Source organism: Aotus nancymaae, unplaced genomic scaffold (assembly GCF_030222135.1).
Source record: "Aotus nancymaae isolate 86718 unplaced genomic scaffold, 86718_ANA_hifiasm-v0.15.2.pri h1tg000019l, whole genome shotgun sequence".
Lineage (NCBI taxonomy): Eukaryota > Metazoa > Chordata > Mammalia > Primates > Aotidae > Aotus > Aotus nancymaae.
Genome location: NW_026988431.1, coordinates 49847400 through 49873615, shown reverse-complemented (window position 1 = coordinate 49873615; position 26216 = coordinate 49847400). Strand labels below are relative to the sequence as shown.

The 26216-nt window shown below is 35.1% G+C and overlaps 1 protein-coding gene across 1 annotated transcript in view; it reads right to left on the bottom strand.

The window, feature by feature from the left end:
* LEKR1 (leucine, glutamate and lysine rich 1) overlaps positions 1–26216 on the bottom strand; it is a 207411-nt gene that overhangs the window by 26307 nt on the left and 154888 nt on the right. The window contains exon 10 of the mRNA XM_012447335.2: positions 10650–10743. Within this exon, the coding sequence (XP_012302758.2) occupies positions 10650–10743 (94 nt within the window). The remainder of the gene's footprint in view (positions 1–10649; positions 10744–26216) is intronic.

Sequence of the window (26216 nt, the reverse complement as noted above, 5' to 3'; positions counted from 1 at the left end):
TGAGCATTCACCTGAAGACAAAGTAATTATGTTTATACAGTACTGAATGCAAGGAGTTATTTTGGCTCTTTCAAAATGAAATTCTGGATTTTTTGGATAATAGGCTACTAATGATCTTTTCTCAACATTATAGAATTATGGAATTATTCAGATGGGCTGCTCTCAGACTGCTGAAGACAAAGAAAATCTCAGAGGTCCTCAGAAAAAAGAAGATATTCTTCTGAATTTCAGGTACTTAAATCCACTTTGCCTTCTGGTAGCCATTTGGACAATTCACAGGTGCCTCCAGTGAATTGTATGGCCTAGAAATCTTGTAACAACTCCCTTCCCAAAGCCTGTTCCTCCCCCTTATTTCAGGATACAGCTCTACTATCCATCTAGTCACTCAAATCAGTAGCTGAAACATCATGTTTCACACCTCTCTCCCTTATTCTCCCCACCCGAACCAACACGAAATCCTGTTCATTTTACCTTCAAAAGATGCTTTGCCCATTTCTCTATGTTTCAACTTCCATCAGCACTTCCTGATCACCTAGTTCTGGCCACCATCACTTCCTGACTGGCCTCCTTACTTTGACTCCTGCTTCTCTTCACTCCATGCTACTACACACAGCACGGTATTCTTTACAAAATATAAATTAGATTCTTTTATTTCTTCTTCGAGGTTTCTCAATGCATTGATATATTAAAACTTCTCTATATGATCTTTTACTGGGCCACTACCAGCCCACATAACACATTTGTGTAAACTGACAAAGCACCCCTTACTTAGATGAGAACAGTCTCATGCCAGGCATAGGACTTGATGAGCAGAGAACAGGCTGGATTCCAGCTGCCTTGGCCTGGTGCAGGACGCAACTTAAACACTGTATATGGTGGCAGTCCTGGATTCCTCCAATCTGACTTCCACTACTTTTCTCATTTGATCACTGTGTCTCAGCCACACTGGCACAGACAAGTCAGGAATATGTGAAAGGAGAAATCAAATGCAAAACATTTGGAAAAGTTGGAAGGTATAATATTAATATATAAGTTAATAATAAATAACATTCAATCATTAATATCACATAGTTAATAATTGTTAATAGTAATTAACAATAAGTGACTAATATAAGCATTAACTGTTCACAAGATGCTCTGACACTATTAATAAAAAAAGCGACAAACTTTTTTGAGAAACTCAAGAAAAATTTGTGTTGAGGTGCTAAGATATCAAGTATTTTAAAAAATCTTGTGTGGTTAATTAGTAGAGCCCAATAACTATTTTAGGAAAAAAACGATATCTTTCCAAATGTGGATTGATTGCTCAAATTAAGACAGTGAGAATATATACAAACTTGGTAGACCATGACAAACTATAAATTAGATGACAGAAGGACTTTAGAAGAATCTTTTTAAAAAGTTTTCAAAAATTATTATGGAGACAAAGTCAATTAGGAAATCAGCAGGGTCCCTTTGATGAAGTTGAAACAAAGCATTCAGGGAAGAAAAGGTGATGGCTGATGGCTTGAATGAGCTGAATGTTCTGTTTTAACAGAGTTAGAAAGCAAAGTCTTCTTGCCCCTGAAGTATTCCTACTACAGGTAAAAAGAGAAAACAAGGAAGGAATATATGGACAGTGGGAGACAAAAAGCACTGCAGACAGAAGGGAGAAGGATGACTGACTATTACTAGCTTGGTTTTTAATTTGCACAGTCTGAGAAAGAGAAGCAAAGTGATGAGCCTCACATGGGATTTCAAACATTTAGGAAAGCTGGAATGGGATGCTAAGAACCATCTGAATGTGTTGACACCTTAGCTCAGAGAAATGAGATTACTGGTTCCTTCATGATCTGATTAGTTTGAACAAAATGATGAGCCCATAAACACAATGATTTGCCTAAGGAGTATATTATTTGGCTTTGAATAGATGCATTCATGCCAAATTGTCATGTTTATGTTTTTAAACGTTCATAGGAGCTGATAATTTTAAATATCTTAGATGACAGGAGTTATGTTTGTGCAAAATAAATAAATTTGTTGATGGTGTGCATATAAAGCATGAACCACTTTGTACAATAACTAATAGTAATTTTGATAAGGGGAAAATTATGATTTCTAAAAAAGCATGAATAATATTAACAAGAATTATACAAAGTAAAATCAATTATTATCTTTGTACACATCTCAGGTTTTTATTATTTGGAGTTTTTATTTATCTATATCCTCTTCTAGCTCAAACTCCATCTCCTCGGTGAAGGCCTCCTGATGACTCCAGAGCATTCGGAGCATTGTTTTTAAATTTCTTTTGTATTTGTTGTTGAAATGCATAATTAATATTTTATAAAATCTGTATCAATACCATTATGTAAAATACTGTCTTTACATTATTTTCCAAGTGAGATCTTTGTGGTTGACTTCGTTATCATCATTTTCTAATTGCCCATGGAGCCAACCATCATGTTATAATATGATCACTTATTACTCAATGATACCTTTAAAACCAATGGGAGTTTTAGATGCCAAAGAAGGAATCAAATAATTTGTTTATATTTGATGTGCTTATATAATTTTTAAATATGCTTCCTAAAATAAATTATTGTACTATTTTACAAAAATTAAAAATGAATACTGGTTGAAAATTATTACAGTCAAAAATGAATGCTAAGGAATCAGAATATGTAGGCTGCGGGTCAAATCCTGTCAAAAACTGTGTGAACTTAGGATGGAAGGAGAGAGTGTTCACTGAGTAAATGAATACAAGCTAGGGTGATATAGTATAGGACACTTTCTATATATTAACTCATTTAATTCTTACAACAACTCTGAGAATAATATACGATAATAGAACTATTACTTCCATTGTCTAGATTAAGAAATAGACTCAGAGAAGTAACTTCACCAAGATCATAGAGCTACTACAAGATGGAAAGGGTTTGTGTATACTCAGATGTTTCTGGTGAACTCTATAGCTCAGTGTGTTTAGTTTTTCCATGTAACCTGTCCCCCGACCTCTACATCTATACAGCATAGTAAGCTTGGGGCATGGACTTGGTATTTATTTAGTTTCAAAATATTTTAGGATTGTCCAGATAACTTTCTGCTAATGATTTCTAATTTTATTTCATTGTGGTCAGAGAAAATACTTTGTATGACTTAAATCCTTTTAAACTTATTAAGACTTATTTATAAGCCAAAATACAGTTGATTTTGGTAAAAGATTCATGTGCACTTGAGAAGCATGTGTATTCTGCTGTCAATTCAAGAATTCTATAAATATCATTTAGGTCAAGTTTGTTAACAATATTGTTCAATATATCTGTTAATAAATTTTTACTATTTTCTATTGTATATATCCTTACTGATTGTCTGGTTATTTCTCTGTCTATTATTGAAAGAGCATATTAGAGAGACTCTAATATGTGGATTTATATATATATAAAATACATAGAGACTCTAATTAGTGGATTTATTTCTCATTACAGTTCTAAATATAGAGACTCTAATTAGTGGATTTATTTCTCATTACAGTTTTATCAGTTTTTGCTTCATTTATTTGTAAGCTCTGTTATTAGGTGAATGAACATTTACGGTTATTATATCCTTCTGGTGAACTGACCCCTTTATCATTATTAAATGTCTTTCTTTAATCCTCGCAAAATGTTAAGTATTCTGATTGCTTTGCTCTGAAATCTACTTTGCCTGATAGTAATATAGCTACTCCAGCTTTCTTTTGACTTGTGTTTCCATTCCTTACTTTTAATCTATTGTGCTTTTATATTAAAGTACATTTCTTCAGAGCTAATTTAGAAGTTCTAGCAGGGGAGAAGGACAGCTACTCTTATGCCCTTTACAGAAGGATGGTCCTCCTCTACAAAGGAAGGTCGTCCTCTTCCACCAGAACACGTGCAGCTTCAAGAGAGACACACATAGGATGGTAAGAGAGGATGGGGACACCTGCTTAGCCAGCCGTATCAGCCAAATCAACCCTGGCAATCAACAGGGTGACAGATGTCACAGCCAGATCTCACTCACATCCTAAAGTGCATTTCTTATAGGCAACATATAGTAAGGTGTTGCATTTTTATCCAACATAAAAATCTCTGCCTTTTTAACAGAATATTTAGACCAGAACTCAGCAAACCATGACCCACGGACTAAACTCGGCCATGCCCATTCATTTGCAGATGGACTATGGTTGTTTTTATGTGTTATAATGACAGGGTTGAATGGTTGTGACAGAGACTGTATGTCATAAAAAACAAAAATATTTACTAACTGGTCCTTTATAAAAAAAGTTTGCTGAACCCTGGTTGAGATCATTTCCACTTAATGTGATTATTGATATAACTAGCTTTAAATGTACTGTCTTGCTGTTTTCCATTTGGCCCATCTCATCTTTTTTCTCTTTCCCTTATTTTCCTGTCTTCTTTAGAATTTATATTTTAAAATTCAATGTTGTCTCCATTATTAGCTTATTATCTATAATTTTAGGGTTTGGAAAATATGTCTTTAGTTCAATACAGTCTACTATCTAATAATATATCATTATATGTATAAGAATCTCACAGCCATATATTTACACTTCTACCCTCTCTGCCATTGTGTCATTATCATATATTTTGTTTCTATATGTTATCAATTTCATAGATCATTTTCTTTATTTAGTCAATTACATTTTTAAAAATTTAAATAATGAGAAAACACCCCTTATCTTTATCCACAGTGTTACCATTTCTGGTTTTCTACCTTCCTCTGTGTATATCCACATTTCCATCTGATACACCTTTCCTTCTGACTAAAGGACTTCTTTTAACATTTTTTATAGTGTGGGTCTATTGGTAATTAATTTTTTCAGTGCTTTCTGAAGACGTCTCCATTTTACTTATATTTGAAAGATATTTTCACTTGGTATGAGTTCTAGGTTGACAGCTTTCCTCACTCCCCCGCCCCAGTCTTCTTTCAGTACTTTCAATCCTACTGTCTTTTTGCCTGCATTGTTTCTGATTAAAAAAAAAAAATCTGCTATTTTCATTACCTTTGTTCCTCTCTATATAATGCCTTCTAAAAAAATCCATTGCTTTAAAATATTTATTTTTATTACTGTTTTGGACAACTGGATTATAATTTCCCTTGGTGCACATGGTTTCTCGTACCTGAGGCTTGTTGAGCTTCTTAAGACTGTGGGTGTTTAGTTTTCATTAAATTTGTAAAACTTTCAGTCATTATTTCTTCAGTTTATTTTTTTTCCCTCTTCTGTCTCTTGTCCTTCAGGAATTTCAATTACACCTATATTGGGCCACTTGAATCTGTTTCATGGCTCACTGATGTTCTTTTTGAGTTTTGTTTGTTTTTGTTTTAGAGTCTATTATATCTTGTTTTATTTGAAAAGTTTTTCTATTGCTGTGTCTTCAAGTTCACTAAGCTTTTCTTCTGGAATGTCTAATCTGCCATCAATCTAATCCAGTGTACTTTTAATTTCAGACAATCTAGTTTTCATCTCTCAAAATTCAGTGACTAGTCTTTTTTGTAACTTGCATTTCTGTACTTGACATAGTCCATTTTTTATTTAGCTTCTGGACATATGGAATACAGTTACTGTAAGGCTGGTCGCCTCACCGGGATCTCGGACACACCTCCCTCCCTCGCCAGGAGCTCGGACACCCCCCTCCCTCGCCGGGAGCTTGGACACACTCACCCGCCTCACACAGCACCTAGCTCTCCCTTAAAGAACCCCGTCAAAATGCAAAAGAAGTCTTGTAAATCTACCCAATAGCATTCGAGTCTTAGCTACCCAATAGCAGTCGAGTCTTGTAAATCTACCCAATAGCATTCAAATCCTGCCTACCTGCCAATAGCAAGCTTGCCCTGCCCACGCCCTGCTCTCCCACAACCAATCAAACGCCTCCATTCCCTATAAAACACGTCTGAGAGGAGTCTGTGCGACTTCTCTGGCCCCTCCTGTTGGACCGCAGAACCTCGCCCGGGAGTTGAATAAGTTTGCATTGGATCTTCTTGTGCTGGCCTCAGTTTCTTCATTTTAAACTCGGCAAGAACCCAAGAACCCTTACAGTTACCATATTTGTTTTAATGTCTTTTCTGCTGATTCTCATATCTGCACCTTTCTGGGTCAGTTTTTACTCATTGATTTTTCTTTTCACTTCAGCTCTATTTTCTTGTATATTTCCATGGATGGCAATTCTTCACTGGATGCCAGACATTGTTAACTTACCTTGTTAGGTGCTAGATCTTTTTGTATTCCTTTGAATATTCTTGAGCTCTGTCCTAGGGTGCAAGTTTCTAGGTTTCTTGAAATCAGTTTGATTATTTTAGATCTTCCTTTTAAAATATATTAGGCAGAATCAAATCAGCATTTAATGTAGGGCTAATTACTCTCAATTTATGATGCAAGACTCTTTTGAGCACTCTACCCAGGGCCTTATAAATTACAGGTTTTCTAGTCTGGCTGATAGAAATGCAAATTACTGGCCATGTGTGAGTATTCATTACTCTCTCTGGCTGGGTCTGTCCCTGGCTTTATGTAGTTTCCCCACATGTACGCATTGATTATAAACATATACAAGGAGGACTCTTTGCAGATCTCCAGTGTGCAGCTTCCTCTGTGCAGCTGCTCCTGTAAACACTATCTGTAAACTTTACCCACCATGATCTCCCAGGACTCTGCAAGGTTCCCTCAACTCAAAAAATCTAACAGTTTCAAACTGGATTCCCACTCCCTGCATCATGACCTGAAATTTCTTTCAAAGCACTAAGTTATGGCAATCATAGAACTCACCTTGTTTGTCTTCTGTTTCCAAGAATCACTTTCCTTCATTGCCTGATGTCCAATGTCTCAAAATCGTTGTTTTCTATCTTTTCCTCACTGTTTTATTTGTTTCAAGTAGGAGGGTAAATTTGGTCCCTATTACTCCATCTTGGTCAAATGCAGAAATACTGAACTTTGTATTTAGATACATGGAAGTTGATTCTCAGCTCATTTCCTGCCTTTGTAACATTGCCAAATTACCTAACTTCTCTAAGTCTTTTCTTAAAATGTGCAAAATGGGAATAATAATGTCATAATGATTAAAATTACATTAATAATGGGAGACTATTTTTGTTTTCTAGATTAGTGATTTACAAGATAATTTTTGCAAGTCACTCCAGATCTAAAATTTTTGGATTTTATTAATTCAATTTCTAAAACTGCATTTTTAAAAATATAAAAATTAAAGTTTTTCCTCAATATTCCTTTTAGCCATGTTTATTATTCATAAGTTAAAATCGATATTTCATAAATAATGATGTCATCTCTGTCATATTTTATGTCAGAAATTATTCCTTTTACTTTAATAATAGTATACTAAAACACATTAAGAATTATTAAGTCATCTGGTTTTTCCATTTCAAAAAGGAATTTGAGATTTTTTTTTTTTTTGCGTCCCTTCAATTTTGAAATTGACTATTTCTTCAAGTAAACTTTTTTTACCTACATTTTCACTATCAATCCAGCTGCTTCAGCCAAAAAATAAGGTTTTATTTGTTTACTTTAACTACTGATTTCTCAAAAGCTCTATGCACTATTTTAAATGAGGTCATTAGTGCAATTCTAAAATGTTCTTGGGGCTGGATGGGGTGGCTCACACCTATAATCCTGGCACTATAGGAGGCCAAGGCAGGCGGATCACCTGAGGTCGGGAGTTCAAGACCAGCTTGACTGACATGGAGAAAACCCATCTTTACTAAAAATACAAAATTAGCTGGGTGTGTTGATCCATGCCTGTAATCCTAGCTACTCTGAAGGCTGAGGCAGGAGAATTGCTTAAACTTGGGAGGCGGAGGTTGTGATGAGCCAAGATCGTGTCATTGCACTCTAGCCTGGGCAACCAGAGTGAAACTCCATCCCCCCCCCCAGAAAAAAAGGTTCTCAAGTGTGATATCTTGATGATAATATAAGAAAATATTTGCTTGGAATTTGCTTATTGTACTATAAAGTTATAGTGATTAAATAATGTGAGTTGATTATGTAAGTAGTGTGGCTATAGGATTTTTTAATTACAAAATTTTAACTAAATAGTAACAACACTGTACATTTAAAACCAATTTTAAAGGTTCAACATGCACACTAATTTGTTCTCTGCAAATAGTAATACTTGAAATAAACAAAAATCCATGACAATTAGTAAATATGCAGTTATTTTAAAATGTGCCATCCTTGTTGCATAGCAACTATCAATCTTATTATGTGCTTTTTATATACTCTAAAATAATTAAGCACAGACACAAATTGCTATCTACTTTTTTGCATGTTAAAACAATTTAAGCTATGAAGTTTATTTTGTTATGTGTATTATATATTTGTAAAAAGAACATTTCATTCTTTGGCAAAGGCACAGTGACCCAAGAAAAAGATGACAATGTCATATTAACGATTCTCCTTTCTCATGAGAAGACTTTTAGAGAACTTTTTATTCATGTCTCAATAGCTAACACAGCCAAGGCATAATTATTATCCCTTGGTTTTCCTGGTCTGGATCTTGATTTACTGCTAGCTAAATGATAACATTTATTAACAAGAAGTCATGTCCTTTCAACCAAATGAAATGTCCATTTATACTATATAAAAGTATACATGCCATAATACCTCTGTAGTATAATTCATTCATTAGAAAGATATCATGGTCTTAACAAGAACTTATAGAATTTTTTATATTTTTACCACCAGATTAACTTGATAGCATAAAGCGAGAACATAAATGCTTTTATATGTCACATGCTAATGCTAACTTGTTCTACTCTGTGTTAGCACCTCAAGGACAGGGTACAGTGAACAGAAGTAGTAGAGGGAGGAAATAATAAACAGAGACCTTTTCTCCAGTGAAGTGCATCCAAAAACCCCTAGTGAGGTGTGAATATGGAGATGGGAAATTTCTACACAAGTTAAAACAGGAAAGTTTACTCCGTCATACTAAGAGAAGCTCAGGAGTTTAGAAGAGGAATGACTCCCTGAATCTCTATCCATGTTAATTCCATTAGTAAAAGTTCTGAGTTAAAGGATGGGAAGTTTACGATATCTCTTGATACATATGGACAAACTGTTTTCCAAAAAAGTTGTTTTAATTTCTAGTCCCTTAAAGAGTAGGTATGAGAGATGATCTCACTAGATGTTAACCACAGTGTTAAACTATTCTATCAGTTGAATGGATAAAAAATAATCTTTTATTGTCCTAATTTGAATACTTTGGATTACACAAAATAGGCTTGATAATCTTCCTTTTCAATTTTTAAACATAGATTGGTAAGGATAGGGAAAGGGAGTAAGTACAGACCACTCAGTGGAATACCCTGAGGCTAATAAAAATTAGAAAGAATTAAAGAAGGTGGGCCTTAGAGAAGAAGAAAAAGAAAAGACCTATGTTACAAAATAAGAATGAGACACAAATAGCAACGTTAGTCCATATTCTCCAATTTTGTTTTGGCCCATGGGGTACTATTGTTACAGTGATTATTTTTATTATATCCTGACTGTGGAGACTGATGGACAAGGGAAGGGATACTTATTTTTAGACGGTTACTTTTGGCTGAGTATGGCCAACTATTTGAAGATTGGAAACGAAAGCAACAAATTTAAAATTGATCTGAGCCAGCAAGAATGCCTAACAGGTTTCAGTATGCTGGATGGTGTAGTGAGGGATTCCTGAGTTAGTTTGAAGGAGGCCACTGCTTGTTGCTGAGGTTACAAGTTATGGGGTCGTATCCCGAGGATAAGTATCTGACAAAATCCAAACAAGTTGTCAGGACTTCAGTCAAACGATCAGAATTTTGGAAACCAGCTCCATTTCTAGAGGAAAATTTAAGACGTAATAAGAAAACTAAGGCAGAAGGACAGTGCTAGGCATAGATAACAGTCATGGAAAAGAATGAGTTGGGAATGCTTTGGGTCATTGTGTAGAACAGGGCCCAGGGATCAATCAAGGAGTACTAGAAGTTTATGGCAGAAAGAAGACTGCTTTTAACTCAGTGACTAGACCTGTGGATGACCTGAGAAGGTAGGGACTAAACATTTTTAAAAATATTACTTCTATTATTTAAAATTATGAAAGTTATGCATATTCATTGTTGAAACTTTGAAAACTATAAAAAAGTCCAAAGACCAAAATCAATGCAATATTTTTTGTACTCTAACAGCAAACATTTCTCTGCAAATAATAGCAAGCTAAATGCCTATTCATTTTACTTTGTCAGGGTGAATATGTCAAGAGTCCAAAGCTGAATAATTTTAAGTAATTTTCCATTCTTTTATCTTCTAAGAGAAGCAGAAAAGTCATAATTATTATTTCCTTGGTTTTAAGAAAATGATCAAATGTAGACTGTGACAGTTAATGGGGAAATAAGAAAATACTTAAAAGCAAAAAAATGTGCTTTTGCATGAGAACCAAGAGCTATCTTACAAGAATTCAAAGTGTGTTCTAATTTTTTATTTCCCATTATGTTGTATAATATTTTGGAAAAGACACACTCCATAAGCATGTCTGGCCTAGGAAATTCTAGAAGGAATCAAAAGTGTGCATAGAAGCAAGGAAATCTATCTGGAAGAGTCTTCTGACAAACGGACAGAATTTTCAAAAAGCAAATAGGTTGCATGCTGATGAAAACCACACTACCATTACCTTCTCCTTCCAGTTATCATCACCCAGCAGCTTCTGTCTAAGGGTTTCCTGCAGCTGCTCAATGCTTTTCTGATGTGAAATCAGCATCAATTCCCTGAAAATCAAACCCGACAAATGAGTCAATACTCACCCCTAACGCAATTCCTAAGTTGTAGTTCCTGGCTCAGAAGATACTACTTCACAACTTAGTCTGTTTATTTTCTTTAGCAGTATATATGCTGCTATTACATATCATTTGAACTATTAACAGCAGTTCATAAGTGCTGTGTACATGGTATTCTCCCAGGATTAATTTTTGCTTAATAAGTAGTAAGATATTATTTTTGCAATAAATACTAACTACATATGCAGAGTCACAAATACAATAAAATGTCTTCTGGCTATTCATGTGTGCAAAAAATAAAATGTAAGTTGTGGTTGAAAAAGTATATGAGTAAATTCTGTAACAGCACCAGACAATATTTGATTCCTTTTAAAAAAGGAAAATATGTTGGGATAAGCCATAAAGTCAATACCTGTTGGCAGTTCCTTTCTTTTACTTACCTGTAAAATTTTCTTTCCTTTTACTTATCTCAAATATTGAGATGAACAAACCAAATTAAGTAGAGAGATGTGTGATGTCAGGGATGCAATACAGTATAAAACATATTAGAAATTAGAAAACATAAAGATCACTTTAACATCTTAATCTACATAAGCAGATCTTAATGCTTAGCTTGTGATCCTCTGGATGGAAATAAGGACAGGAGGAAATTCAAGAGAAAATTTCACAGGGGCACTGAAATTAAGATAGAGAATCACTAGTAGCAGCAAAAGTATGCTTAATGATCAGGGGCCCTTCCTCCTCGCATAATCACTGTGACTCTTTTTAAGTTCTATGCATGTGATTCTTCTCCATTGCTCATTCCTTCTCCTAATCCTTTTGTTTTTCATCATCCCTCACTTCCTTTTAGCTCTGACCCTTCTGCAAAAACTTGTGACTTTGATTTATAATTGCCTGTTCAACACCTCCACCCTAATGACCCATCAATACCAATAATTCTATACATCAAAAACCAAATTAAACATCACCTCCTTCAATCTTTCCTTTCCTCTTGACTTCTGAAAACCTTCAAGAGTTATCTTTGAAGGTCTGAGTCATCTCTGATGTTTCTTTCTCTCTGTTCTATCACAACCATGTAATAGCAAGTCATGTATAGTCTGCTTCTTTGGAGTATCTAAAACTATTTCCTCCTTTCCTACTACCAAAACCCTTGTTAACTTTCTTGACTTTAACTCCCACCTAGAGTACTGTAGTAGCTTCTTAATCTTTTGAGCTCCATTCTAGTGTCACTCTTATATTATTAAACATTTTTACCATAAAAATAGTGCTTACATTTATAGGCTAGACAATTTTAATGCCATAAATATAAGGCACATTTGATTTGGTAATCCAGATATTAATATCATTTGAGGGAAAGTGATTGAAAAAAAAGAAACTCCCAGACTTCTCTTTCCAGAATTATAGCTAGCCCTGTATATAGGTAAGTAGAAGTAAATATTGCCTGTATAACCTATTTTGAATTACGTGCAATTAGTGAAACTAATAAGAACTAGAATACTGGACAAAAATGTAGGATGTATGCAAGGAGAGCAGTTATCAGAACTGAGTGTTCTCTGGCCCTTGCATTATTTGAGAGGAGTTTAAGATATTAATTTTAGACTTTGTTAAGTATACATGGCAAAATTTCAAGAGTAAACTCTAAAAGAATAAACCAAATATACTATTAGTGAAAAAATGCACTAAGAAAACAAACAGAAGTCCAACAATCCTTTCTGCAAAAAGGCCTAAAAAGAGAAAATAGTGTAGAAAAAGAGAGAGAAATTAAAATCTTAAATAATCACAATAATGATAAATAAACTAAACTCATGAGTTAAGAGAGAAACAGATTTGACACAAACAAACAAACTTTAGCTATATGCATTTTATAAGAGAGATTCCTAAAACATAGGACATGGAAATATTGAAAGGAAAAGTTTAGAAAAGATACATCAGGGATATATTTAGGAAAAGGAAGTAGGTAACTATGCTAATATCAGGCAAAGTAGACTGTAAGACAAAAGTCATTATTCAGAGTTGATAATTATGGTAAGTTTAATTTACTATAACTATTCTAAGCTTATATGTGCCTATTAAAATAGTCTCAAAATATATAAAGCAAAATTTGATATAACTGTACAAAGAAATTCTTAAATCCACACCTTAGTGGTAGAATCTACCATAGCTTTCTCAGTTATAGACAAATCAGCCCAGGACCACCACATATGTCAGTGGAAGTATAAACTGCACAACTCCAGACTGTTATGTGAATGTCTTTGCTATAGTTGTGTAATATAGCAATCCAGGATCAAGCAAAGAAATAGTTCATTAAAGATATAGAAGACTGAAGGTTCATAAGATAGATTTAAGGTTCACATATAGAACCTTGTACATAATTAGTGGATAAATATGTCATTATTTTCCAGCTCATATGGAATTGACCACTTCTAGGACAAAAAGTTAAGTTTTAGCTAATTTCAAACAACTGTTATAATATAACCTGCATTGTTCAATACAGTAGCCACTAGCCTTATGTAACTATTGAGCAGTTAAAATGTGGCTGGTTCAAATTAAGATGTACTGTTAATGTAGAATACATACCAATTTGAAAATTTAGTACAAAAAAATATAAAATACCTGTGATAACATTTTAAGACAATTACACATTTAAATGATAATAGTTTGGATAGTTTGGGTTAAATAAATTATTAAAATTAATTTTACTTGTTTTAGTCTTTAATGTGGCAACTAAGCATTTTAAAATTACATATGTGCTTTATGTTATACTTCTACAGAACAGACTATGATAATGTATATTCCATGAAAACAGAGAAATGTCAGTAACAAAAGATAAATAGCTTCAGGTATTTAAAAAAAAATTTAAGTGTATTTTTGAATAGCTGATGAGTCAAAAATCACAATTGGTATTTAAATATACTTAGACCTGAACAATAATGAAATTACTAAATACTACCTGTCAAAACTAATGGAATAAGGCTAAAGCAGGATAGATAAATTGTGCTATACCTTAGCATACAATATAGATGAAGAAATGAATAATCCTCAGCTACATGAAATGTCATAAACAAATCCCAGGAACATAATATTGAGCACAAGGAACACATTAGAATAATACATATAGAATAACTTTATTTATATGAAGATAAAAATACATGCAAAATGTAACTTTTTTTTAGGAATACAAACATGCTTGATAAAATTAGAGAGAGAAGCATGGACACAATAGATATTATCGGTAGTGTTTGTAGATGCTCTTTATCAGTTTGAGGAAGTTTCCTTCTATTCCTCATTTGCTGAGAACCACAAAATGCAGTCTGGTGGTTATCTCTGAGGAAGGACAGAATGAGATGGAATTGAGGAGAAGCGCAAGAAAACTTCAAAGATAATTGTAAAGTTCTTTTTCCTAAACTGAGTGGTTGACAAGCAGATGTTCATTGTATTATAGCTCTTTATATTTGATACCTATATAAACCGTCAATGTATCTACTCAAAATTTATAAAAAACAATTATTGATATAGCCCGAGCAGAGAAGAATGCGTATGTGGAAGAAAGGGAATTCAAGGTAAAAACCAAGGTGAAGGAATGTGCAGATGAGTCGTAGGTCTCTCTCCCATGTGATGGGGTTTACTGTCCTCTCTGGACATACAGAGGTGAATTAGGAAGGGAGAGTCACTGTTCAAACTGTGCTGAAAATCCAGCAAATATTAAAGTGTGAGGCAGACCCAGCAGACTCTGATGCTTGCACATTAGTCTCTAGGCTAGAGAAATGGAAGTGAAGCAAAAGAAATAAATAATGAGGACAGCAAAAGTGAGATTACATTAAAATTTTACTCAGGGCTTTCTTCCAAATACCTGGCCATTCCTGTGTCCTTTGCAGACTCATCTTCTAATGCAATCTAGCTGCTGACAACTCCCAAATTTTATCTCTAGTTCAGATCTGTTCCTGAGTATCTGATTCATGTATTCAACTCTCCACCTGTTTTACTTTATTTTAGAAACATCTTAAATTTAACATGCATGTACTCTCAGTGGCTTACAATACCATTTTTTTTCTTTTATTATGTGTTATCTGCTTCCTTGCTCCACATTTTGTACCAGGATATAGAGCAGGGAGCAGCTTTTATTTGAGAATGCTATTCTTGTGGCAAGAAAAAGCCAAAACATAAGAATCTCCTAAAGCTTCTGCTTGGAATTGGTATATATTACTTCTCTCACATTTCAATGGCAAGAACAAATCAATTGACCAAGTCTGATAGCAATCAGGTGTGGATAGCATAGTCCTCTCACTGGGAGGTGCACTGTAAGTCACCTGACTGGCACCAATGGACTCCATCACAACTCTGAAATCCCACAGGAACCTTACCCTAAAGGAGGGGAACATTTCTTGCTTGGACTATGATTCTTTTTACTGGCAGTAATTTCTAAGTTCAATTTTTGCCATACCTCCTAGCTTTCCTCTCTGAAATGTGCCTCTTTTTCATTATCTGGCTTGGCTACATCTGGAGAAGCTCTTAGATGTTTTGCCCTTTGGGACACAAGTAGCTTTCTCGACTTCCTTATGGTCTGTAGATGTTGATGGGTGGTTGAGGGGGTTGCCTCTTTGTAATCCATCATTCCTGCTGCTCTCCTCCAGGCAATCAATGGTTTGTTTTCTGTCACTATAGATTAGTCTGCATTTTCAGAATATATCTACATATCTCTACATAGGAAATCACACAATATATTCTTTTTTTGGTCTGGCATTTTTTTACTTAGCATAATTATTTTAGATTCATCCAGGTTGTACCTTACCGATAGTTCATTCATTTTTATTGCTGAGTAGTATTCCATTGTACAGATAAACTGCAATCTGTTCATCCATTCATCTGTTGGTCAACACTTAGGTTGTCGCATATATTTTGGCTATTACAAATTAAGCTGCTATCAATATCTATGTACAAGTTTTTGTATTGACATATAGTTTCATTTATTTTGGGTAAATATTAGGCCTGAAATTACTGGGTAACAAGGTAGGCATATATTTAACTTTTAAAGAAACTTCCAAACTGTTTTTCTAATAAGTTGTACTATTTGGCATGCCCACCAGAAGATTTTGAGTTCCAGTTCCTCCATGTCTTTGTCAACACTTGATATTTCCAGGTTTTAAATTTTTATATATTCTAAAAATGTATAGTAGTATCTCATTGTGGTTTTAGTTTGCATTTCCCTAATGAGTAATAATACTGGGCATCATTTTATGTGCTTATTTTATTGGTCATCTGTACATATTTGGGGGTATCTATTCAAGTCTTTTGTTCATTTTTTATTAGGATGTTTATGTTCATATAACTGAGCTTCTAAATCTCTTTGTATATTACAGAAAAACTCCTTTATTACACAGATCCTTTGCAAATATATTATTCCAGTCTGTGGTTTTTATTTTCATTCTTTTAAAGTGTCTTTTGAAGAACAAGTTTTTAATTCTGATGAAGTTGAATTTATCATCTGTGGAATGTCATTTTTTTATGTTAAACTAATCCTATATTCTTATGATAAACTCCACTTATTCATGATTTATTTCCTTTTTAGATGTTACCTTCATTTTAGCCCCTTCAAATTGCTAAAATTTTTTTAGAATTTTTGTTATCAATGTTCCTTAGGAATGTTGGTCTGCTAATTTTCTTGTTATGTCTTTGTCAGGTTTTGTTAGCAGAGTAATACTGGCTTCATAAATGAAGTCGGGAACTATTCTTTCTCACTCAATTTTCAGGAAAAGTTTGGGTAGAAATAGCATTATTTTTTCCTTAAGTGCTTGGTAAAATTCACCAGTAAAATCTTCTGGGCTGGAAGTTTTCTTGTGAGAAGATTTTAAATTACAAATCAATTTCTTTAAAAGATATAGGGCTATTTATGTTATCTATTTCTTCTTCAGGAGCTTTGGTAGTTTGCTTAAAAAAATTTTGTCTGTTTCATCAGAGTCATCAAAATTAATGGCATAAAGCTGTTCATAATATTTCTCTATTATCATTTTACTACCTAAAGGATCTGTAGTAGTGTCATCCCTGTTATTTCTGATATTGGTAATTTCTGACTTACCTTTTTTATTCCTGATTAGTCTACCTTGAGGTTTACTGATTTTATTGATGTCAAAGTAACAAATTTTTGTCTCACTGATATTGCCTATTGTTTTTCTGTTTTCCATTGATTACTGCTCTAATCTTTTTTACTTTCTTCTGCCTATCTTGAAATTTTTTTTCCTTGCTTCTTTTTCTAATTTCCTAAAGTGGAAGCTGAAACCTTTCTTCTTTTTTTTCACAGAGATATTTGTCCCTAAGTTTTTCCTTGGTGACATCCCATAAATTTTTATGTTTTCATTTTCATTTAGTTCAAAATACTTTCTAATTTCCCTTTTCATATTTCATTTGACCACTGTCTTATTTAGAATTGTTATATAATTTACAAATATTTAGGGGAGCGTCCAGATAATTTTCTGTATTTGATTTCTAAGTTAATTGCACTGTGACCAGAGAACTTACAGTACTTTGTATTATTCAAATCCTCTAAAATTTCTTTGGTTTTATTTCATGTCCCAATTATATGGTCTATTGCAGTGAGTAATCTGTATAACCATAAGGGGAAAAATGTGTATTCTGCTGTTGTTGGGTGAAATGTTGTATAAATGTCCATTACGTTAATTGATTACAATGTTCAAGTCTTCTATAGCTTGATTTTCAATAGCCTGATTGTTCTATTACTTGTATATATTTGAGAGTGTCTATTCAAGTCTTTTGTTCATTTTTTATTAGGATGTTTATGTTTATTAGGATGTTTATTACTTGTTTTATCTGAAACTAAGGGGTTATTGACATCTTTAACAATAATTGTAAATTTGCCTACTTCTTGGAATTCCATCCAGGTTTTGCTTCATGTATTTTTAAGATCTGTTATTAGATGTACAAATATTTAGAATTTTTATGTCCTCCTGATAAACTGACCTACTTATCATTATAAAATGAACTTCTTTACTTCTGGTAATATTTTTTTTCCCCAAATCTACTTTGTAAACCCATTCCAGCTTTCTGATTAGGGTCAGCATGGTTTATCTTTTCCCATTCTCTTATTTTTGACTTCATATGTCTTTATATTTAAAATATGTTTACTGAAGGCAGCATATATCTAAATCTTACTTTCTCATACAATCTGATAATCTCTGCATTTTAATTAGAATATTTAGACAATGTACATTTAATTTAATCATTGGTATAGTTAGGCTTAAATCTACCATTTTGTCACTTGTTTCCTATTTTTCCCATCTGTTCTTTCTTCCCATTACTTTCTGTTTTCTTTTGGATTTTGCATGTTTTATGATTCAATTTTATCTTCTTTGTTGGCTTCATAACTCTTTGTTTATTTTTATTTTAGTGGTTGCTATAGGGTTGATAATAGACATCTTTTAGCTTATCACAGTGTGATAGGCTGAATAATCACCTCCAAAGATGTCCATTTCTGAATCTGTATGTTTCCTTATATGGGAAAAAAGACTTTGTAGATGTGATAAAGTTAAGGTTCTTGAGGTGAGGAGAATATTTTGAATTATCTGGATGGGCCCTAAGGGTAATTACCAGGGTTCTCTTACAGGAGGGAGGCAAGAGGGTTAGTGTGGAGGAAGGTTACATGACAATGAAAGCAGAGATTGGATTCACGTGGCCAGGAGCTAAGGAATTCTGATGACTTATTACAGATGGAAGATGTAAGGAATGTCTTCTCTGGATCCTGCAGAGGGAACCAGCCCTGCTGACACCTTGAGTTTAGCCCTATAAAACTCATTTGAACTTCTGACCTCCAGAACTATAAGACAATACATTTATGTTATTTTAATCCACTAAATTTGTGGTCATTTGTTATAGGAACAATACAAAAAGAATACAATGGTCTTCCTGTAAGTGATATTATACAACTTCAGCAATAATATGAAAATCTCATGATAGTAACTTGATCAAGCTAAGGAGCAGCTGTCAATGGAAATAAAGTAGCACTTCACCCGGGTTTCAAATGCCAGGATCATAGAATAAACGTGTCTGCTCAAGTGTTTGTTCAAAGTGTCTAGACAGCCTAACAATTTGACCCATTTAATTCCTTAAATTAGGTTTCTTGTTGGAAAAGAAGTCTTATTGATTAGAAAATCCAAATGAGCACCTCCTGATAGTGCCTGTGAGTACACTGGAAAATACCTTTACTATAAAGTAGATGGTACTGAATAAGTGAGTTGCTTGAATTTCAGTCTCCTTGGATATAGTTATAATTTTGATACCATAAAAGTAGAATCCATTTCAAATGCATTCCTCTGAAGGACTTAGTACAAGGAATTCATGTTAAATGTATCCTTTTAGAAGAAAAACTTTAAAAAGTTTAGTAGATTATAGCAGGTAAAATATAGTAGGCTAGGATGCAAACAATGTTTATGAAGTATGATTATTCACTGAATTTTCAAGGAATTATAAAGTTCTTTATGTCATTTCTAACAAAGTATATGGTGTTTTGAGTAAATGGTTATAAAAATATAAATTTGTATCTGTGGTGGTAATTTTGCTTGATATTATGGCTACTGAAATGAGAAGGGCTGTTATACCTCTTTGATTCCCTGCACAGCCTCCATTCCTGGCTCTAAGAAATCTTTAGTGAGTCTCTTTAATGGGATAAAGCAGAAAGAATAACTATATACGATGTTATATGCATTCATTGTACTTGATTAGAATGAGATGAACAGTGAGCAATGTATATAGGAATGATTATATCTGTGAAAAAGATAATCCAGATTCCAAAAATGAAAATCACACTTGTACAGTACAATCATAGGGGCGGGGGCTCATACATTGTTTAAGATTATAAAACAATCTTAGGACATTGATAAAGAGAAAAAAAAACTTGTGTTGAAAAAAACTATGAAGGACCAACTCTGACTCAAGGACTTTTTGCTAGAAATTTAGAAGAATTATGAGAAATAAAATATTCATTGTAAAGGCATAGTACATATTTTTCCATGTTATAAGTAGCTGAAAATGTATAGCTATTTAGTTATTGAACTTCTCTTTCCAGAATCAGTTCAAGAGATGTTGATGTTTTAAAATTATAGGAAACACCACAGATTCAGATCCTAAATTTGAATTTTACAAAGAATCTAATAAAGAAGATTACCACTAGAATCCAGGAGTTCTCATTGTATTCCGAGGTGTGATGTTTGCAAGTCAAAAGTTCTCTGGTCTGATAGAAAAACTGGAGCTTCCCAGTTTTAAACTCTACAATCAGTTGTTTGGTACAAATTAAATTCATTTTCATCCATGCATCCATCCATCCAGCAAATATTGAGTGTTGACTGTGTGTCTGGCATTGCTTTATTCTCTGGGGATGTAGTGATTCTTTCTTTTCATTCCTTAGAAATATATTAATAACAACTCCCTCGGTTTTAGAAGAAATGAAGACCTGAGTGATAAATGACTATATGAGGTGACATGATTCACAAGTGACAAAGCTAGCTCAAGCTTATGCCAGCCAGTAGTATGTCATGCTGTCTTTGCTTTGCATATCTCAGAGGGAGGTGTGGCTATCTATGACCTTCTACCCTGCAATTTTACCAGATAGCTTTAAAAAATAACGTTTTTGGAGTTAGCACAATAGGTAAATTAGAATGTATTCATAATTAAGAGTATTTCTTTCAAAAACTTTAACTATTAAATTCTTGGACCGAAAAGAAAATGAGAATCTAATTTCTTATATATATGCAAATCCAGATTCCCTTAATTGCACTTAAAAACAAAACTGCAAACAAATGTCAAACCATAATGCCAAAATGACAGCTTTAAATTCTGTTTTACAAGTTGTTCTTTTAGAGATGTCTTCACATTGTCAATCAAAGAGATAATTTTGATTTTGCCACAACTCCTGCCTCTGTTAAAAGTAGTTAAGTGTGTGATAATATAAGAAGCTTGGCATGCCTTTTCTTTTGAGAGCTGTTGATGGATAGGAAATCAGAGGAACAGGTGAGTCTTGGGGAAAATAACCTGATAAGATTTATTATTTTAGATTATTACTTAGAACATTTCATAGTGCTTTAAACTAACCGAACACCACCTGTATTAGTACGTTTCTTTTGAGAGCTGTTGATGGATAGGAAATCAGAGGAACAGGTGAGTCTTGGGGAAAATAACCTGATAAGATTTATTATTTTAGATTATTACTTAGAACATTTCATAGTGCTTTAAACTAACCGAACACCACCTGTATTAGTACGTTTTAACATTACTATAAAGACACACCTGAGACTGGGTGATTTATTAAGGAAAGAGGTTTAATTGATTCATAGTTCAGCATGGCTGGGGGAGGTCTCAGGAAACTTAAAATCATGGCAGAAGACAAAGAGGAAGCAAGGCATGTTCTTTACATGTGGCAGAAAGGAGATGTGCCGAGAGAAGGGGAAGAGCCCCTTATAAAACTGTTAGATGTCACGAGAACTCACTCACTATTACACAAACAGCATGGGGGAAACCATCCCTATGATTCAATTACTTCCACCTGGTCTCTCCCTTCACACGTGGAGATTATGGGGATTATAATTCAAGATGAGATTTGAGTGGGGACGCAAAGCCTAACCGTATCAGCATCCAAATGGAATCACTCCAAGGATTAATTTTTACAACTGTATGAGTAAAGCAGATAATAATGAATTCAATGGATATTTACTGAATATCTTACCCCATGCCAGCCAGTGCAGAGAATAAAAATTAATAAGATGTGATGCTCTAAGGGGCTAGCAATCTAAAGAAAGATGAAAGAAGGAAACTAATACTTTCTGAGTACCTACAACATACCAGGCAAATATTTTTAAATTCTCAAGACGATAGCTATTGAAATGCCCATGTTACAGATAAGGAAGAAAAGCCTCAATCGCCCAAGCTCAACAGTGGTCAAGTTGTGATTTAAATATATGTTTACCTAATTCTAAAGTTCATTCTTTTTATATTAAGCCACACTACTTGCTTCACATCTTAATCCTTTTTCATGTCTAATACTAGATATAGCTAATCACTTCTCATTGCTTCTAGCATTTATGAAAATATGACAAGCCTCAATGAAATAACTAAACACTCAGCTTCTCATTTTTAGAATGTAGTTGTGTATTATTTTTATTCTATTTTTCATCTGTAGATATAGCTTTACTTCTGATTCTACCAAGGCACTAGAAAGCAGAGGATACCATCTCATATTTATTGAGTGAAGAGAGGAATACTGAGGGGGTGGGGTTGAGCAAGAAATTGAGAGGAGAGAAGGGACCAAAAAAAGAGCATTGCTTTCTGCAGGGCTGTGGGTCTCCTAAAGACTTAGTGTTACAACATGGTTCAAAAATATGTCACACTGAGAAAGGATGACAAAACTTAGCCCTTCAAGACAAATACTGAGGGAATTGTGCAAACAGTAGAGAAGAGAACATGAGTTATAAGGTCAGACCCAACAGAGCTTGATTTCTGTCTTTGCCAACTATGTGAACTTGAGCAAGAAATTTAGCTTCAGTTAACATTAAAGTCCTCATCTCCAAAATGTGGAAAATGACATCAGCATTACAGGTGAAGCAGCTGTAGCAGGCCACAGCTCTGCTAGCCAGTGGCCTTGTGAAAATTTGGAAATGGCTTCTCTTCTGGGTTGGTAAATTAGAAAAAGTGCTCCCTCTGTCTGAGGGAGGACCTATGGACACAGGGCTTGGTAAGAAGAGATGGCAAACTTATGCAAGAAAAGTGAACCCCTTCCTCTGGCAAGTAACTATGACAGCAGAGCCCAGGCTGGCTTCCTGTCCCTCTTAACCTTTCCACTGAGCCTCACAAAATGGTGCATGGCATTGTGCACAGGGTGACATGAAGACAAGATAAGATAATGTCTACAGAAGCACTGAGAGGGCTCCTCATTGTGAAATCTGTGGATATGTGAAAGAGCTTGAGAAAGAGAAAAGAAAGGGGAAGGGAAGAAAAAGGAAGGAAAAGGGAAAGGAGACAGAAGGAGGGATAGAGAGAAAATGAGAAAGCAGGTATGTTTAATCATGCGGTCCTGCCATATACTGGAAAACAGAAGACTCTACGAACCTCCTGAAATAATGTGCTGGGTTTTGTGTATACTTTTCTGAGGTGAATGTATTTGTCTGTTCTCATGCTGCTATAAAGAACTGCCCGAGACTGGGTAATTTAAAAAGTAAAGAGGTTTAATTGACTCACAGTTCTGCATTGCTGGGGTGGCCTCAGGAAACTCACAATCATGGAGGAAGGCAAAGGAGAAGCAGGCACCTTCTTCACAGGACAGCAGGATGGAATGAGCACTGAGCAAAGGGGGAAAAGCCCCTTATAAAACCATCAGATCTCATGAGAACTCACTATCACAAGAACAGCATGGGGATAACTGACCTCGTGATTCAATCACCGCCCACTTGGTCCCTCCCATGACACATGGGGATTATGGGAACTACAATTCAAGATGAAATTTAAGTGAGGACACAGCTAAACCCTATCAGTGAGGGTTCATAGCTTTTGACTAAAAAGGAAAAGATGAAGGAGAGAGGAGAGGCCAAAAGAGACATTAATGTAATGCAGGTGGGGGTGAGGAAAGTAGATAAAACCCTTCCCTGTAGCCTAAAAATTATGGGGAAGTGGGGGGCAATTTAGTTAACTACATTTAAGACAGATAAATAGAGAGACTGCCAAACAGATGCAGATATATATTATTTATATCTCAGAATAATTTACACATAAGCAACTTGCACTTAACTTGAATTACGACTAAGCTTTTCCTCTAACAACACTCTTCATTATTCCCATCATGTGATGGGTAAATTGATCACAGTAAGTCTTTTTCTATACTTTCTCTTGGAGTTTACCAAGATAAAGATAATACAACATCTAAGAATGCAAAGGGCATGAGAGCTATTAGAAACAGTGTGTGTTCCGGCTGTATGGCTGTAGGCCACATGCTAGTGTGTAAGTGAATTTCTCCAAGTGCTATATGTAGGAATCTTCAAGCTTAAACACATATGTCCTTACAAAATATATTTGTACATTTGTTATAGGGAATTTAGGGTATTTTTACTATTGAAACAGTTTTCTCTAAGAATGGAATTAGCCACCCCCATCAGCCCACAGAACACTATTTAACCCACAATATGCCTGAAGTAGTGTTGCACATTCATGGTTCTGGGCAGAGTTCTGGCCTTGGCCACAGAGACCTTGTGTCCCAGTAGAATGGGAGCTGAGGGCTGTCTTTACACAGAATTTAATAAACAGTCACAGTTTTCTCTGGCACTATCCTTATGCCTTGCTGCATTCCTCTCTATCCATAAAGGAAACCCCTCTCACCAGTCCCAATGTGTCTGTCACCAAGTTGGCCAGACTGTCTCCACCTGCAGAATCTCATGATCCGAAAAGACCTACTTCTTTTCCTTTCATTGAAGGTTCTTCTTTACCTAGCACTTCCTCAGCTGAGTGTGGGGAAGAAAGCAATGCCCAAATAAATAGATTTATACTAATATTGAACTATTTCCTAGTTACTAACTCCCTTACTGCTCCAAATTCAGAAGTTCTACTAGTTTTCTTCTGGGATCACCTCTGGCTTTTTACATTTTTTTCTTCTCTTCTGAAACTACATAGCTTCTAAACTGCACAATTTATGACCTCAGTAAGGGCTCTGTTCTCCTGAGGGGTCAGGGAGGAAGGGTGGTGTGTATCTGACACTGCCTGGATTTATGAAAACACATACAGTCGCTAGGAGTGAGTTGGACTCTGGCCTTTGGTGGGCACATCTGGTAGCCTGGTTGGTTATAATACTTCCATAGCAGTGGTTTGGGACTTTGCCAAGTAGCAGATTCCTAGGCACTACCCAGACCTACTGAACCAGAATCTCCTATGGTATTACCAAGCATCTTTATATTAAAAGTGTTTCCTAGCCCAGCTGCTTCTTTTGGAGGGACATTCACACCTCCAACTGCTTAAGGAAACTTCTTATTTAAAGGTCCCATTGGTGCTTCCAATCAAAGCTTCAAGAGCAAACTTGCTAAGCTGAGACAGGGTCAGTTTACTGAAGGAAAGAAAGTGGAAAGAGGAAAGTCAAGTTCAAGTGTGAATTTTAAGGAATGTGTGCTATCAGGTGATCACAAGAGGTAAGAGGAAAGAACCATAACAGAGCTAGAAAAGAGACCAAATAAGAGGTTGCCCTGAAGCCAAAAGACCACTGTTTCAAGACAGGTTTCAACAGTAATGTCAAAAGCTTCCAAAAGTCATTTGTTCTTCAGAATATCTGTTTTTTTGTTTTGTTTTGTGTTTTGGAGACAGAGTTTTGTTCTTGTTGCCCAGGCTGGAGTGCAATGGCACAAACTCAGCTCACTACAATCTCCACCTCCTAGGTTCAAATGATTCTCCTGCCTCAGCCTCCCAACTAGCTGGGATTACAGGTGCCCACCACCACGCCCAGCTAATTTTTGAATTTTCAGTAGAGACAGGGTTTCACTATGTTGGCCAGGCTGGTTGCAAACTCTTGACCTCAGGTGATCCATCCACCTTGGCCTTCCAGTGCTGGGATTACAGGCTTGAACTACTGCGGCTAGCCCAGAATATCTTTTTAAACCTTAGGCTCACCCTGGAGTAAGCCCTGGGCATTTTATTACCATCCACTTGACACAGACACTTAACCCAACAGAATGTGACAGGGGATAAGAGCTGGAGATTCTCATTTTTCTCATGGCTCTTAGGCTTCACTACCTATAAAATCCTTGATGAAAACAGTAAATGTCCTGATTTGCTCCCACTGCCAATACTTTCTCCATCCAGCACCCAGAATGATCTTTCTACAGTGTCACTCCTCTGCTTAAGTTCCTTCAATGGTTTCTCTTCATTGCACTGAAAACAGCATCTAAACTCCCAAAGGCCTGCAAGGCCCTAAATAATGTGACCCTGTATGCCTCACTTACACTTACTATGCCACCAGCCACGCTAACCCTGCTGTCCTTTCTCAGAACTCACCAACCTTGTCCTTTGCTTGTAAAGCTCCTCCCAGGCTCTTGGCCTGGTAACTTCCACTTGTCTTCTTTTAGGGAAGGGGCAGAGTATCACCTTGGAAGTCATTTTTATGACCACCCTAGCCACAGCAGGCACCCCTTCTATCAGTGTCTACTACTTCATATCCATTATCACAATGTGTAATTATTCTAGTCAGTTTTCTACTTTTTTTGTTTTACTGTTTGTCTCTATCCTTAAAATATAAGCTTCATGAGGAAAGAGATTTTTTCAGATTCATTGCTTTAACTCCAGGGTACATAGTACCTGGCATATAGTAAATGCCCAACAAATAATTGACAGACTGGCTGAATTGCCCAAAGCGATCCATTCATTCATTCACTCACTCAGCAAATATTTATTCACTGGATATGTGTGGCAGGCTCTGGACAGTTAGAGGACAAGGC